Raw genomic sequence first — 17,157 nt, 5'->3', positions numbered from 1 at the left:
CATCCTAGGATTACCAATCTTGCTGAATCAAGATGTTTTTACTTACTTTGTAGAACAACATCAGGAGCTAAATCTCCATGGAAAAAAATTATACCTGTTACTACTATGCAGGTCAAGGCATCAAATTTTAGAAACCCAAGCCTCAACACTAACTCCTACTGCTTGTTTTGGGTTTCTTTATCTTTAGCCATGATCGCATAGCTTAGCTACAGATCACCAAAACCCGAAAACTCTCCTGTGCCTTTAAACCTACCCATCCACAAACCTTTGCTTCCCCAGCAACCTCCTGCTCCTGCCCAGTCAGAAGCTGCTATTGCAGCTGCTTGTTTGGAAACTGCCAACATCTGCTGATAAGAGAAGCAAAACTCACAGACTGAGAACAGTCTGCTCACCTGCATCCTCTGTGGCTCAGGAGAGACCTTTATAACAGCACCCTCAGCCTTGGAGGAGCTGCTGGGCAAAATACACACAGAGAGCTGGAAGATACAATGAGGAGGGCACTCAGTGATAAGCTTCGGACTCAGGATAAGCCCAAGAGCATTGCATCTTTATTATTATTTTCCAAAGGAGCCTGAGAAGTGTAAAATGTCCACAAATGGACTTGGCACTAAAGGGGAAAGAGGACATGACACATGTCAGTGCTTGGTCAGCCAACACTAAGGCAGAAAAAAATCTGGGTCTAAAGATAAGCATCCTAGTTCTGCACCACTGAAGTCAAAGAGAGGTTAATTCATCATGGCTAGGCTTCATGAATGAAGATTTGGGAAGGGCTCTACCCACATTTGCTACAAGCGCGCTGGTGGCTAAAGAGGCCAATGCGAGATAAAGAAGTCCAGTTGCAAAAGGCACAGCAGAAAGACTCCTTGGATGGTATCGGCAAGACACGGTTCTTTCTGCGTTGTCTTTTCTCTTGATGGTGATCCTGCTTCTCAAAGGAAGCAGCAGCATTATGGATTGTGTGTCTCCAGACCTCTCGATTGGAGGCCAGAGTAGACCAGTGATGAAGACCAATGTGGCCAAGGCTGAGATGTTGTTTCAGGGAGTCCTTGTATCTCCTCTTCGGGGCTCCTCTCTTGCGGCGGCCAGTGGTAAGTTCACCACAGAGCACCCAAGTTCTTCACTTAATTAGGACAAAACACAACTAAGCATAGAAAATAGCTGCTTCTCAAACAAAGACTTTTAAACTAAAAATGTAATTTACAGGGTCAGCACCGTATGCAATAAGGACACACAATGACCCAGACTGCTCATGGTGCCCTTCTGAAGAAGGTTAATCCCAACACCTGGAGACTAGGAAGACTAGCCTTTTGTCTGAAGTTGATCCCAAACCCAATGGAGAGCCTCTGGGGCCTTCAGGACTCTGCCAGGGTCCAAAGGGGAGTCTCAGTGCATTGCTTCTTCAGGCTGGTTTGTTGCATCCTCCTCACTGCCATGGCTGTTGTCCCCAAGAAAGAAAATCAGTCTGCTCCTTCATGAGGTTGCAAACCAGGTTTTATTTTTCAAAACACAAGACCCACTGACCCACCCACAATAGCTCCTCCCTACACCTTTTCCATGTTGCTCACATGATCACAGGTATGGGTTAAAAACAAAATTCAGTGTTTTATCAGAACTGTAAATGTACTGACAGAATACAGACGCTGCCCTGCAGAGAACACAATTTATTAAAAGTGAAATGATTCATAAACTCATCTATTTATTTCAGATTAGGCCAAACAGCTTTTGCTGGTTTTTGCAACTACACTTAAAAACCTTCCTTTGAGCAGAAAACAGCACAAGTGCAGCTATTTTTAAAGCCATCTAAAAAATCACAGGGCATGACATACCTTAATTTTTACCACATGGTAAAGATGAAAAACTGGAACAACGTCTCTCTTTTATCCATCTGAGAGCCTAAATGAGTAACTTTATTTATAGCCACTAATGGTTACCACTTCTGAACTTATTTCTTTCTCCTCAACAAACCACCTTTCCAGCAGGGAATTTAAGCTTTCAGCTATTCAGACATTTGTTATTCTTGCTCAGTATGGCTTTTGAGCTGTCAAACAAAATTCCCAGGACACTGAAAAATAAACAAAAAAACAGCAATTTTTTTTTTTTACTGCCTCTGTTAATTCCAATTACAAAAGTTGGAAGGAGAGAGCAGATATGCAAACCAATCACATTTTTTTGCTTTTAAATAATTTTAAAACAACTCACTGTCATATATTTCCTCCTAGGCAGACAGGAGGTACACCAGATCACTTACATTTAAGGAATGGGAAAAAACCCCATGTGCAATACACAAGAATGTTAGGTAACACCAGCCTTAGCAATGAACAACAGGTTAATAGAAGGCACATATATCATGTTTAGATCTAGACTAGCAAACAATACAAGGTATTATTTTCTCCCACCCTTTTCCTCCTCATTGGTATACAGGGAAAGGAAGCAAGATCCAGAGCATTGCGGCTGGAGTACAATAAAATATCAGGAAGCTAAATAAAGATACACACCCACAAACGAAGCAGCAGCTTATATATATACACACACACCTTTGAGCTTACTGGCACAGCCTTTTCAAGCACATACAAGTAGCATCTTAGCTTCCAGGTGGTCTCAGACCTTTCCACAAGTGAAGTGGTAAAGACCAAACTTCCCAATGGTCCCAAGCACAGACTATCTCCAGCAGCCTCAGCAGCAAAGCACTTGCCATGTGACAGAGACCTCTCAAAATTTTTCCCCCTTCTAAGTTACAAAGATCTGATAAAAATCCAGCTGTTTTCTGAAGAACAAGTGGTAGTACCATAACTGGAATTCCAGAGAGAAAGAGCCACTTGCTGACTATTAGTTACTCTGGTATAGTGTCTGGAACAAAATTAGCAGAGAAAATGATCATGGTTATACCAAGTAGGAACTTCAGTGTCAATAAAACTAAAAAGGGCAAATTTTACTACAATAATTTTTGCCACCCATGAAGCAGTACTAACAAATGCCAGAGTCCTATTTCTTATGACATACGCTACTGCAGCTTTCTCAAGAATAACCCCAGACTTCTCCAATAAACCTATATGAAACTATCCAGAACCACATCACTGTTCAATACAAAAAGATACTTAAAAAAGATCCTTAAAAAGATACTTAAAAAGACCACTATAAAATCCAAGACTTTCCAAAGTATGGGCATTTATAAAGGGAGTAACTGTTGACTATCTCAAAGGCAGAGAGGCCCTGTAGAGAGACCTAGACATATTAGAGGGCTGGGCAATCAGCAATCGTATAAGTTTAACAAGGGCAAGTGCTGGATTCTGTACCTGGGATGGGGCAGCCCTGGATGTTCGTACAGACTGGGGAACGAGATGCTGGAGAGCAGCAAGGTGGAAAAGGACCTCGGGGTCTGCTTCGATGGCAAATTGAATGAGTCAGCAGTGCCCTGGCAGCCAGGAGGGCCAACCATGTCCTGGGGGGCATCAGGCAAAGCATCGCCAGCTGGTCGAGGGAGGGGATTGTCTCGCTCTGCTCTGCACTGGTGCGACCTCACCTTGAATACTGTGTGCAGTTTTGGGCACCACAATATAAAAAAAGGTATAAAGCTATTAGAGGTCATCCAAAGGATGGCAACGAAGGTGGTGAAGGCTCCAGAGTGGGAACCATACAAGAAGTCGCTGAGGTCACTTGGCTTGTTCAGCCTGGAGAAGAGGAAACTGAGGGGAGACCTTATAGCAGTCTACGACTTCCTCACAAGGAGAAGCAAAGGGGCAGACACTGATCTGTCTGATGACTAGTGCAGGCACATGGTATGATTCTTTGGGTGGTCCTGTGCAGGGCCAGGATTTTGATGATTCGTGTGGGTCCCTTCCAACTTAGGATATTCTATGATTCTATAATAACAGACACCTAACCAGCAACTACACACTCAAAACCTACAGGTAGAAAACCTCCAGCTGGCCAGACAACATCAATTTAAGATTATTCTTCAACTTTGACAGGAATTGCAAAGCCAAAACAAGCTTAATTCATGCATTTTAAAACAGTATCTTTCAGTCACTGCTGTCCCATCCAACAAGAAGACCCCTTTGAGAAGCTATCCTGCTAAAGCATGTGCTCCTGTTCAGTCTCCCCTCTTCTGCCTCCCCAGGAGTGCCTGTGGCCATCCTTGCAAGAGCATGACCTGTGACCTGTTGCTGCAGTTGTCTGGACCTTTGCTGCCTTAAGCCCTTTTTGTCCCTTCAATTTAGCCACTGATTCATATGCACCCACTCTTCTTGCCTAACGAGGGACAACTCTCACCTACATGCAGAGCAGGAGACATGCCCCTGTGCTCCTGGACAGCCACAGCTCATGCTGCCTAACAAAACCTCTGATGCTTTACAGCAGAAAAAAAAAAATCCCAGGAAAACAGCAAAGCTTTTGTGGCCTCTCTGACCGTATAAAGCAATTCTGCACTTTTTAATCACATAATTCTGAGCAATATAAAGGAGTGTTTCTGTAAGTGGCACACAAGTTCAAGAAATCAAAATTCAGAACTACAGTTTGTATTTGCCTGACTCGAGAAGCACCTGGAACATAGTAACTGTTGAATCATTATCTGAAGGAAAAGGATCCCATGACTCCATGTTTTCCCTTTGCACTCTAAGAATGGCTAAGAACAAGCCAGCAACAAAGGACCACTGGATGCTCACAAGAAAATACACAGAATAGGGTACCAATTTCTGTCCTCCAACAGCTACTGATGACATCTCCACCTTAACTGCATGGTACAAAGGCATCCTACTGACAAAGGTGTAACTACATAGTAAAAGTTTAATACAACTATTTCATCACACTGCAATTCAGTTTTTTCATGGGTTTCTGTTAAAGAAAAACCCAGGGAGTTTACTACTGCACCAGAGCCCTAGTCATTTAAGGTACTGGATTACCAAAGCAAAATGACAGTAGAAATGGTGTGATAGAAATAGAAATTAGGAACAGAGATTCTCAAAACTAACACAAATAGATAATCAGTCTTTTGCTTTAAGTGCCGTGCAACTTTATGCCAAAATCCCATCTATCAACTGTTAAAACTTCTCAGATTTGGCATGCAAAATATTAGAAATGTTATTTCAGGGCAGTAAAAAAAGGGCTGCTGCACAAATTACATTTTCTAGCACAAAGTTGCTGCGTATGTTTATTCCTTGAAATAGCTTATCAAGTATCACATAGCAGAATCCAACTGGAGTTGCAAGAACAAAGAGCTCACTTCATCGGATACTCCTCCTGGTACACGGTCTGAAGAGCAGCAGGAAACGCCACCCTTCAAAACCCTGCTGTAAACGCTGCTCTTATTTTCTTCCAGGGAATATACTAAGTGATTGGACACACCAAACAAACCTAATCAGCGTACCCATCACCAGAAAGCTGTAATGAGGAGATAAACCCTAATCACAAAACCACAGTCTGTATTTAATAAGGGGAAGAGATCCAAGAAGATGACCAACAAAGCAAGAAGTCTGACCTACAGAATGAGCATCTACTCCTCGTCCTGACATGAACTCCAGTGTCCTGCCAACTTGGCTCCTTTCTGAAGCACATAAAAACATTCCCTAACCAGGATACATAGTTGGGTTTTGACCCACTAAAATGGTCAAATAGAAATGATCTCCGCTGGTTCTGTAAACCAGACGGGTACATTAAACAAAAGGAATTGACTTTTCATCAAGGTAAACAACTTCATAAGAAAAACAATCCCATTCTCTTAACAAATATATTTAACTTCATCTGAGAAAACATTTTAATGTCACACTAAACAACAGTAACTAAAATAGGACCAAATAATCTATTTCCGATAATGCTATAAACATCAATACTTTTTCAAAACAAGGAATAAACTTCTCTTATCTCCTGTCCCCAAAACCAGGGGAGTTTGGCTGAATGCAAAAGAGAAGGCATGATAATCTTTCCAGATAAATCCTGCCCTTCTGTCAGCAAGACCAGGAAGGACAACAGACATGTGCAGCACACAACACAAAAACCACATAAGGCTTTGCCAGTAGCACCACTTTCACAGTTCTAAATGCTCTCCAGAACTACTTTTCTCCAGATGCTGGAAAGTTCATCAAAAGTTTTCTAAAGCCTTTTGAAAGTTTGTAAGAGAAAGTGAAATAAGAGATTTGGGGTGAAGTTACTGGGAGCTGGGACTCAGCAACAATCTGAGCCTCAGGTCTCCACCCGAGGTTATGCTACAGGCACCACAATCAATCCTGACTCTGAAACCATGATAGCAGGCTTGGGCAGCAGGGTGCCACTCTACCAGCATTGCCATGTCAAGAAGTTAAGAACAGAGAACACAATCCAAAAGACTCTCAGTACTTTTAATGGCACCCCCAGTATAGAGGCAGATGTGCCATGATAAAATGCCCTTAGGTAAACTTGTTCAAGGTGCATAGTTTTGCCCCCAGGGGAAAAAGCAACAACCAAACACTTTCCTGTGCTAGTGTGTCCTTACAGCAACTCCCTCAAGGGCATTCTCCAAAACAAAACAGACTTGTATTAGCACACTCTTGTATCACTGACATATAATAAAGGATTATGAATAATTTCCCAAGAATATATAGGAAAAGGCAACACTAACACATCAAAGGGCACTTAGTCTTTTATTTCCTGAGTCCTCCAGCACAGCCCTTCTCCCTCTGTATGCCATCAACCAGGATCAGGTGTGGAGGCACAGCTTGGCCCCTGAAGTCTGTTAGTGAGCTCCCCTGTCTTCCTTCCTCTTTCCTTCATTTGGAACAAACCAGAACCAAAACAAAAAAAAAAAAATCATAGAAACATTTAATCCACCTAAGAGATGGATTAAAAAGAATATTGATTACTTGAACATTCACCTTAGCTTCATATTCAGCCAAAAGCCTCTAGTGAAGCTTGCCACAAGATGAAGATGACATACTTTCAAAGAAAGGAAAGTCTGATACCATAAACCAGGCAAAATGGCTCACTGAAGCAATTTATGTATTTGCTATAATGTATTAACATATAAATACAGGAACCCTATTCAATTCTGAAGTCTGGCAGGCCACTGGACAGTACAGAAGTACAGTCTACCCTCCAGAATGTTTTCCTTCAGCATGCCATTAATCCTAGAAGTAGTAAAAAGTATTACACCAACTCCCACATTTAGGCTCTGCTCCAACATGCTCACATTTACCCACTGGGGACAATGTCGTTGAGACATATAAGAAATCCAGCCTAAAGTGTACTGTATTTGAATTTTCAATGCAAGTTTAGAAAACCATCCAAGTGACCAGAACCTTTCATTTTTGAAGACTTCCTTCTATACACAGGGTTAACTGCAAACATTTTCTCAAAGCCTTAAAAGGGCTGAAGTGTTCCTTGGGGTTTTTTTTCCAGCCATTGACTGTGGCTACTCTTTGGTGAAAAATACCTAAGAATAATTTCACACTAGGAAAAATTACAAGATCTCATACAGAAATTGTGTTTTAAACCCCTCCACAGAGGAGTTTACAGAAAATGGAAATAACTTTGTCCAGTAAAACCAAACACAACCCAATGTGTTCAGCCATGCTTCCAATGTGAACCAAAATTGTGTCTGTCCCTAATAACCTATTCAACAAGGGAAAACGTATTATCAGGTTACTCCAACATCACTCATGTTTGGGATTTGGATGGAAAAAAAAAGGCAACATAAACCTCTAAACTTTCTACCAAATAAGAAGGCTTTCACAGGCTAGACCAAGTCACTTGGCCACAAAGGAAAACAGCACCTAAATAGAGAGTGAGTATTTACGAGTAAAACACGCACAGGTATGACATGTTTACAGCCGAAACAGCTCAGCAGCCTTCCCCAGTCAGTCACTGGTTTGCAGTGGAAAAGTGTCTGGCCAGTCATGGTGTCCATGGAACAACACCCCACAGAAAAGCTGACAGACACCCCTTCGCTGGCTGTCCCAGGTGAGGATATCGGGAACAAGCATAAATGATATTTGGACCTAGCTGAGATGACAATACTGATCACTGACTTGGCAGAAATGAGTCTAGGAGTGGACAGTATATTCTCCCCCAACATCCTCCTACTTCTCACAGAAACCTTTAGAAATACAAGGAAATCTTTACTCGTTATTGTCTCCTAATGAACCTTTCCCAGTATATTTTTCCCATTTAATGCTCATACTTTCCATGTAACAAAGCTGTAGTTTCTTCTTCGGCAGGAATATAGTTTATTTCACAAGGCAGATCTGGTGCATATTCAATATCATTTCCCATTCTGAAATCCTACTTTGAAAAGTTCTGTCTTTAAAAGAATGGAGCGTTTGAGCTACTTAGCAGACTTCTTAAGAAAAGGATAATCCACTTAACCTTTCTGAATCAGGGTGTTGTCCAAAACAAAGTTGCATTACAGTAAATATGGCCAATGGATAACGCTCAGATTTCAGATATAGGATACCTCAGAAAATTCTAAATAATTAAAAAAAAAAAAAGCCACCATGCAAAATATGAACCAATAATACCTAAAACACAGTAATTTGCCCTTAGCTGTCATCCTAACACCAAATGATCCTCCTTTAAGTCTCAGTAACGCTTTAAAATGTCTCATAATGATAAATATCAGTAAAGTCAAGAGAAATTAGAACACCTAAGCCATGATCCTCTGATACATGCCTGAAGTCATAAACAATCTGGCAAGTTTTGAGGTCACATCTCAAAACTTGTAAAGTTGCCACAATTAGTGACTTAAGGCTGGTAATTCTTTTTTTTTTGCCCCCTCAGCTGAAGCCTAAATTTAAAGTGACTTTTTACCTCCTGCTCTTCTACTGGTACTCCACCCAAAACTATGTTCCTGGCTCTGACCACAGTTTGGGATGGTGATTCACTAAGGAAAAATACTGGCCCCACAGCCAAAAAGGTTGGTGAGATAAAACTACCCAGAGGATACGCTTCCCTCCAGAACTGTGATGGGCACACAGTCAAAACACTGGACATTCAAGGGGTGGAGCTGCTGCTTCTGCCCCTTGCTGGAGGTTGCTGCACCTTCCACCAGGTCTGCACCCACCCAAGAGACACAAAAAGACATTTGTCTTGCTAGAATTTTTTTTGAAGTTACATCAATATTCACTATCCATATTGCAATTAAAAAAAAAAATTAAAAGGAGGCACATTATTCACTTGCTAGGGGTCAGGTCTGGATTTTTCTGTGCAAAGACAGTGACACTGTATACAAATATTCACACATATGCACCCGCATACAGAGCCAGGGACCTACCAGTTTTCCTCCAGCTATCTTCTAAAGCCAAAAAACAGATTAATGAGACTATATTGGTCTTACCAGGCCAAAACTCAAGATCACCACCAAAGAAGCCCAACATGGTACAACCATGCATAATTATTGATAAGGGACCCCAAACTTTTCATTCTCTCTTTTGAGGCGCACTGGGGCAACCAGAGCACTGAAAGGTTGAAGGGTTTCTCAGGTTACTCTTTGGACCAGCACACTAAACTCTCCATGTGACACAGAAATCTCAAGCTACCCTTGCTTTTTGCTTCCCTCTCTCCCACAATATGGTCCTCTCCTGCCATCACAGAATCATGGATATAAATGTGGAGCATTTCTGGTAAAAGCCCATGCCACTCTGCTTCAGAATTAGTTGGGACTGGCCATGCTTTCAAACACAATTCCCTTTTACCAGGCAGCAGGCTGTGCAACAGCTCTGAAACCAAAAAGAAGCTGAAGAGGTTCGCAACCTTCAGTATCACCCATACACAGTGCCCACCAAATAAAAACACACAAAGAAGAAAATCTTGTTAGAGCAAAATAGCTTACACACAAAGTGCTAACACAAACACACAGTTAGGGAAAAGACCAAAAAAGAAGTAACATTTCAGTGAGGTGTCACTAGAAAGTAAAAAACCAAAGACTCAGAAACAGCCAAGTTTTCTGTAATGGTGGGTTTCACAGTTATCCCTTGGTTGAAGTCTGGCTGAACATATCAAAAAAACCATGAGCAGACCCTGCACAACTTAGAGCCTCTATTGCCAACTTCAATACTTATGTATTTTGCAGCTTTAAGAGAATTCTTGTGTCATTTTGCAATATGTGTCGTGCCAGCAGGGTTGCTAGGCTCCAGCCCAGTGACAACAACTATGCTTCAGTTGCACAAATTTGTCTTATGAAAGGCACATGTGAAGTACGTGTAGTGGGCAGTTACAATGATGTATTACTGATGAGCTGAATGTGTTTTCCAACTTGGAGAAATAAACCTGCAAAAACTTCCTTTTTTTTCTGGCTTAGCAAGGTACTCCTGAGTTCTCTTGAAACATTTTCTATTAAAAATGTAATGCACTCTAATTAAACTAAAAATAACTGTCGACGAAACAACCATCAGCTTTTAAAAAACCTAAATCTGAGAAAAAGTCACAGCTCAGAAACTTTGCAGAACACAGCCAACATCAACAGCCAAGAGAGTCACCGTTTCTGCTTGGCATGTATTTGGCACTCAGAAGCTCTCCAGAAACAGAACCTTTTATGCCATTGCTCATGGGATGATGGTTTTGCCCCACCAGTTGAAAGGCAACTTTGCTGGTGTAAGCTACACAGCTTACACTAATACCAAAAGCTGGAACATCAGACCTGTGCTTGTGCTATCATTAAAACACTTCTAGATGAAAACTGGGGAGACGTCCAAGGTTGTCCTAAACAGGTACACTATGCTGCACAGCACAGCCAGAACCCATGTATATCGATACAGGTATTTATTGGCATCACCAGATTTTCTCTTTAAGAGAATAACCTTGCAAGTGCCAAGGTGTATTTGGTTTGCATGGTCAGTTTCTGGTAGTAGGGGGGCTACCAGGGTGGCTTCTGTGAGAAGCTGCTAGAAGCTCCCTCCATGTCCAGCAGAGCCAATGCCAGCCGCTGGCCAAGGCTGGGCCCATCGGAAATGGCGGTAACACCTCTGTGATAACATATTTAAGAAGACAAAAGTAAAAAGTTATTAGGCAGATGTAATTGCAGCCAGAGAAAAGTGGAGTGAGAATATGGAAGACACCCACGCCGGAGCAGGTGGATGTCTGAGCGGAGGCTGTGAACCCGTGGGAGGCCCATGCTGGAGTGGAGGAAGGACTCCTCTCCCTCAGCAGCAGCAGAACAATCTGTGATGAACTGACCATAACCCCCACTCCCCGTTTCCCTGCACTGATGGATAGGCGGTAGAGCTTGGAAAGGAGGGAATAGTGGGGGAAGGTGTTTTTAAGATTTGTTTTCCTTCTCATTACCCTGCTCTGATTTTGTTGGTAATAAATTCAATTAATATGCCCAATTCAAGTCTGTTTTGCTTGTGACGGTATTTGGCGAGTGATCTCTCCCAGCCCTTATCTCAACCCATGAATGCTTTGCTGTATTTTCTCTCCCCCGTCCAGCTGCAGAAAATGAGTGGCTTTGGTGAGTGCCTGGCATCCAGATAGGTCAAACCCCGACATAAAGCCACTTGGTTGCAGGAGACGGTGAAGCCCTCAAAGGACTCAGTGCTGTGAGGCTGTGTTCTTCCAGATGTTGCAAGGGAGCATCAAGGAAAAGGTTTCTGCAAGCTGCATAACTGAAATAAGGGCTTCCAGGTTCAAGCAGATATCTCCTCTGACAGCTCCCTGAAGCAAAGTTCAAATTTCTGACCCATATCCTTTCAACAGAGTGAAGTTTAACACCTGCTTCTTCAGGACACATACTGGGAGCCCTTTCCTTAAAAGAGGGTACACAAGCAAATGTGCAACTGTGGAAAGCAGAAATGAAGGGAACTCCCCTGAACTCGAGGTACCAATGGCATTCCTAAAAATAAGAGCATGCCAGACACATAATATCTGCTGTGCCTAAAAGGAGGCTACCCTGCACTTCCAAATAAACACCTGTGCAGCACTGGAGGAACATTAGCTTCTATGATGGTGATGCCTTTATAATTATCTCCTTCAACATCAGCTACCCAGACATGCTAGACAGAAGGTAGGAGACAGTTTTTCTCCTCCAGTTGTGGAAATTATGGGGCAGGGGAAATCCTTTGTCTTTTAAGTTTGGCAGCAGCTAAGCCCAAACAATCCCTGCAGCCACCGCTACGCACACTGTGCTGCAAACTCCCCAGGAGCTGAGCACGAGCTCAGAGGGCAGGTTTGGACAAGATGACCTACAGAAATTCCTCCCAACCTCAAGCCTTTTCTGACCTCAGCTGGGCCAGCAAATGCCAGAGTCCTCCTGTGACATGGACAGCAACCATGGTTCAGTCCAACACACCATATGTATTGGGTAAAGTGACTCACCACATAAGAGGAGGAAGACAAGGAGGAAGACTTATGCATCCACTTCCCCTGCTTCCCTGATAAGCACTGCTTGGGAACTTCAGATGCTGAAAAGGCAGTATGAGCTTCCCTCTCCTACCTTTTTTGTACAAAATTTCCTTGTCTTCCTTGTCATCTGGAAATTACTCTCCTCCTTCCCTGATGGATACATCCCCTTTTAGCAGGGATGCATTCTCACTGGGAAAGTCTGACCTCGACTACCAGAGGAAACTGCTTCCCTGTGGGCACCCTAGCTGTTGGTAAAACATATGGGAACAATTTTTTCAGGCTGTTTTGAACAGCATAGCCAAATGGCTCTATTGCACATATCTATACTTGTATTTTCTGTATATGGATCCCCAGGATTTCTACAGGTTTTAATACTTAAGATATGCAAATATGACTATGTATATATACTGAAAAAGTTAAAATTCTACCACCAACCTTTCTTCAAAGACTGTAATGTAGTACAGACCAATCAACAGCCTTTTTTAAAAGCCTCAGAAAACACTTTTCCTTTGTATTCAGAATGCAATTTTGTTATCACTTTAGTATCTTTCAGCATTTTGGGGAGTAAGTTCCAGGGCAAACTCTTCCGGCTTAATTCTTTACTTAGAGCCATGGTTTTTTTATAATTGGCTGAGTTAGAAAATTGGGACAGGGATGGAAATCAAGGCTCCCTGGAGAAAAGTATGACAACTTGTTGTCCTGTAAGAATAAAAGCTAAGAGTACTAAGAAATAGTAAAGAAAGGAAACTGGGCAGCAAGATGGAGAAATCAAAAAGCTGTTAAGTCACAGATGATGGCAGCACCAGGTGACTGGCGGGAGCTTGGCGTTATCCCACACCTCACTTAAGGTAGCAAGTTCCAACCTCCCCTGCAACACACATTCCTGCACTCCAGAGGTGTTTTACTCAGTTGCCTCATTTTGTTCCAGTGAGCATCATGCTATACTGAAAGCAGGTTACAATTAGCATCTATAATAATGCAGGGGTTTTTTTCCTATAAAACCTTTACGTTGTTCAATATTTTTCTGCAACAGACAGATTAAAAGACACTCCTGCCTCCAGAGCTGTGAACAGGGGCTTCTTGCTCACACTGAGGACCCCTGTGAAGTGCCAGTATATACCCTTCTCACTACCAGCTTTTCTCCCAAAATATAATTATATCGGCAGACTTACATTGCTGATAAACCACAGCAGAGCAGACTGGGCTTTTTACCTGTGCCTTTTATCCAGCTTCCTCTTTCTTCCACACACTAGAACTTATTTTAACAAGAACAGTAGTTCCCTCAGATAAGTCAGCAAATGTTTTTGTAAAGAGCAGCTGCAGGATGTCTGCCTCACACAAATTAAATTACCTAGTGGCTCAATCCAGTGCCTTCAACAGACATTTCTTCTGTAGTAGCTGGGTCAAGCCCAGTGCATTTCTGCTATTGTGCCTCACGTTCCCCATATGCCATTTACATATGCTCTGCTCTGGTGTGAGGAAAGGAAAATGTTTATACTTATGGGTGGGACTTTGGATGCAGATTAAAGTCAAGGTGCTATATTTACTGATCTTTTAAAGTAATACCAACATGTTGAAAGGGAGTCAAAGTTCTTAAGAAAGATCAAAGTCCGCATGCAGCAACCACAAATTAACATAAATACATGCTGAAATGGTAACACAGACTGGCAAAATTTACCTGCATTCTCCCTGGAGCAAGTAATTTTGGCTAATAGGAGAGTCAAAACCATGAAAACTCTTCTTCACCTTTATGTAGGGCATGCTACAGTACTTTGTGTTGGAGCAAATGACTCTTCAGACTAATTTTGCAAGGCTAGGCTAATATTACCATATTGCTCATGGCTTGCAAGGTTTTGAAAGGTGAGGGCTACATCCTCTACAGGGAAGAAAAAAAAAAAAAGTAATATTACTACTTAACTCAGACTTTTTCAAAGCTAATCCTGTATTTCTTCCTTCTTATTACCCTTGACAGAACTTTTGTTGTTTGACAAATGAAAAGCCAACAAGTAGTAAAGTGTATGACCTTCTTTTATTTGACTAATTATTATTTCAGTAAACAGATCACCTATTTTTCTTGTGGAAGCATCAACAGCAGCCCTGAGAACACGAGGGACGTTATTTCATGAGGGCAAAGGACAGTTTTGCAGCTTAATCACAGCTCTGTAAAACAGATGCCTGGCCTATATTTACAGCCCTGACAGTGCAACTGCTTCGGCAAGAGGTGCAATTAAAGCAAGCGTGCAGGCAGTCACCAGAAGTCACAAGCCAGACACGGGCTCTGCCAGCAACCTACAGGCACAACACAGACACACAGAAGCCATTGATCCCGGACACCTTATGTTCATAAGGCTGTGTCGACATCAGGCGGGCTGAACTGATCCGGTAAAATATTGTTGTATAAAATTCAGCTAACTTGGACCCAAGTTCAAGACTTTTAGCAAATACCACGTTTAGCAAATAGTTAGTAGCAAGGAGCCTTTGATTTGGTTTCCTCACCCGACACGCTGAAGTCGCCAAGATCCACAAGACCACGGTAAAGCTCAAAAAACTTTCAAGACTTCTGCCTCCTTACTTCGCATTTTGTATCAGAAGATTTCGTCTATACTTACTAACACACACCTAATAAAGAGACCCTAAGAAAAGAGTGCCCAACGGCAGCCCCGCTTCTGAAACCTCCCTCGTTTGAAGCCTCTCATGCCCGTGCGAGGCGGACAAAGCGCGCCCCCCGGGTTTCACGCAGGGAACCCCCGAGGAGGAACCCCCGCTGCCACCCAGGCGCAGTTTCAGAGGCCGCCACGCCGCCGGCAGCAGGGAGCGGGGCAGGGACCGCACGGGCGCCCACGGCTCCCCGCTTCGCGCGGGGCGGGAGGTGCCGCCGGTGGACGAAGGGCTGTGGGGGCAGAGCCGCGGCACCGGCGTCTCCATCCACTGCCGCTCTAGTAAGTCCCAATTAGCGCCGAGCGCCTGCCCGGCTGCGGGCACTCAGTGGCCGCGGCAGCACCGCTCCAGCTCGGAGGCCGCGAGTTCCGCCTCGGAGAGGCCGGGAATCTGGGGGGCGCAGCTCCCTCCCTGCCTCCCGCTCCCCGAGGGGCTGCTCCTGCAAATACCTGCAACCCGAAGCCCTCGAAGGAACGCACACTCGACATTTTTCGTGAGCCCCCTGCAGCTTTGCTGCCGGTATCCTGCACCACAAAAGTGACCCCACTTTGGAGGAGAAGGAGGGAGATCCCAACGGCCCGCGCTCACCTCCGCCAAGAAGTTGTCCATGGTGGCCCCTCGGCCCGCCCGCGGGTCGCAGCACCGGGCTCCAGCCGCGCACCATGTGCCGCTGCCGCCCGGCCCGGCCCGGCTCGGCCCCACCGAGCCGCCTCAGCCGCCGCGCCGCTCCATCGCGCCCCAGCGCCGGCACCAGCCCGCAGCCTTTGTCCGCCCGCCCCCTCAGCGCCGCTCGGCCGGGCGGTCCCGGCAGCGCATAGCCGCCGGGGGAGGGGGTGACGAGGAGGAGGAGGAGGAGGAGAAGAAGGAGGAGGACAAGGAAGGCTCCCGCCGCCGCACGCTCCTGCCCGGGGCCGCCCCGTCCCGTCCAGGCGGGGCAGGAGCAGAGGCGGAGCCGGGGCCGCGCCGCTCCCTGCGCCGCGCTCAGCCGCGCCCCCGCCCCGCCCCGCCCCGCCCCGGCCGGAGCGAGGGCAGCGCCCCCCGTCCCGTCCCGTCCCGTCCCGTCCCGTCCCGCCGCTGCCGCCGGTGCTACTCCCGTGGCGGCCCCGGGAACGTGTGTCCGGCTGCTCGTGGCACGGGAACCCGCGTCCGAATGCGGAGTGAAAGGAGTGCGGGCGGTGGAAGGGGAGCGGGGACTCGCCTCGGTGTGGGGGAGGCTCCGCTCCCGTGCCCGGCAGCACACGGCCGTGCAAAGCTCCGCCAGCCGGCGGGAGGTACTGCCCGAGGCAGGTGTTGCTAAAGAACACGTACCTGCGGAGTTCTGCTGCGGACAGGCAACCCTTGGGGAAGTGTGTGGCAAACTTGTGTACGGTCTCTCCTCGGCCGTACAAGTGTTCCTTTGCTAAACACATCCTGAAACAACCACTCACTGAGACATCAGTGCAGATGAAAATAGCCCTGCTCTATATAGTTTTCCAGCCCTTTACTTTATACGTGCAAGGCAGGTATAAAGCGTTGAGGTTTTGGAGATATTTCTTTTTCATAGTTTTGCACTGACCCTACGGTAAGTAATAGCACAAGGAGCGCAGCAAAGGAGAATCAAATCTTGCAGATACCAGCCTATTTCTTTCACATTGCAGAAAGAAATGTATTAAAAATAAGTCACAGCCATAAAGAAAGGGAATGCAGTATTCTATCTTTCGGTTGCAGGCAGAATTCCTACCACTGCTCTGGGAGCTTGAATATATGAGCAATGATACAGAAGACAAGCCCTTGGTAGCAGAAGTAATCATGAGTGCAACTCATTTTTTAAAGTGTCATGGCTAATGCATAGAGCACAAGCACCGCTAAAAACAGCAAGCTTAAGAATACATACACTACACAAGGAAAAACTTTCTTCTTTCACCTTTGTGTCAAAAAAAATTACCTGAATAAGGAGGAGAGCATGTAAAAGAGATTTGGCTTTGAGATACACCATGTAAATATGGGGTTATGTTAGTCTTGGATGTTCACATGGTGACATCTAGACAAACTGCTGTGCCATCAAGGTTAGCACTGGGATAAACCAGCACAAGAGGGACTTTCTGCCAAACGGGTACCTGTTAGAGCCTTCGTGGCTGCCTGCCCCATCACACAGAAACAAGGTGGGGGAAATGTTTTCGGGCAGATAGCCTCAGACATGGCCATCTGCTATAGACCAGC

The 17,157-nt window shown here is 44.7% G+C and overlaps 1 protein-coding gene across 1 annotated transcript in view; it reads right to left on the bottom strand.

Annotated features, from left to right (window-relative positions):
• The window catches only part of MYO10 (myosin X), a 162,937-nt gene extending 147,302 nt beyond the window's left edge, over positions 1 to 15,635 (bottom strand). Inside the window, exon 1 of the mRNA XM_017838359.1 lies at positions 15,547 to 15,635. Coding sequence (XP_017693848.1) covers positions 15,547 to 15,567 — 21 coding nt within the window. The 5' untranslated portion in view covers positions 15,568 to 15,635. The remainder of the gene's footprint in view (positions 1 to 15,546) is intronic.
• Between the last annotated feature and the right edge of the window lie 1,522 nt (positions 15,636 to 17,157).

The sequence above is a fragment of the Lepidothrix coronata genome, unplaced genomic scaffold, assembly GCF_001604755.1.
Source record: "Lepidothrix coronata isolate B3197 unplaced genomic scaffold, Lepidothrix_coronata-1.0 Scaffold334, whole genome shotgun sequence".
NCBI lineage: Eukaryota > Metazoa > Chordata > Aves > Passeriformes > Pipridae > Lepidothrix > Lepidothrix coronata.
The sequence above is the reverse complement of the archived record's forward strand: the minus strand, read 5'-3'. Positions and strand labels throughout refer to the sequence as shown.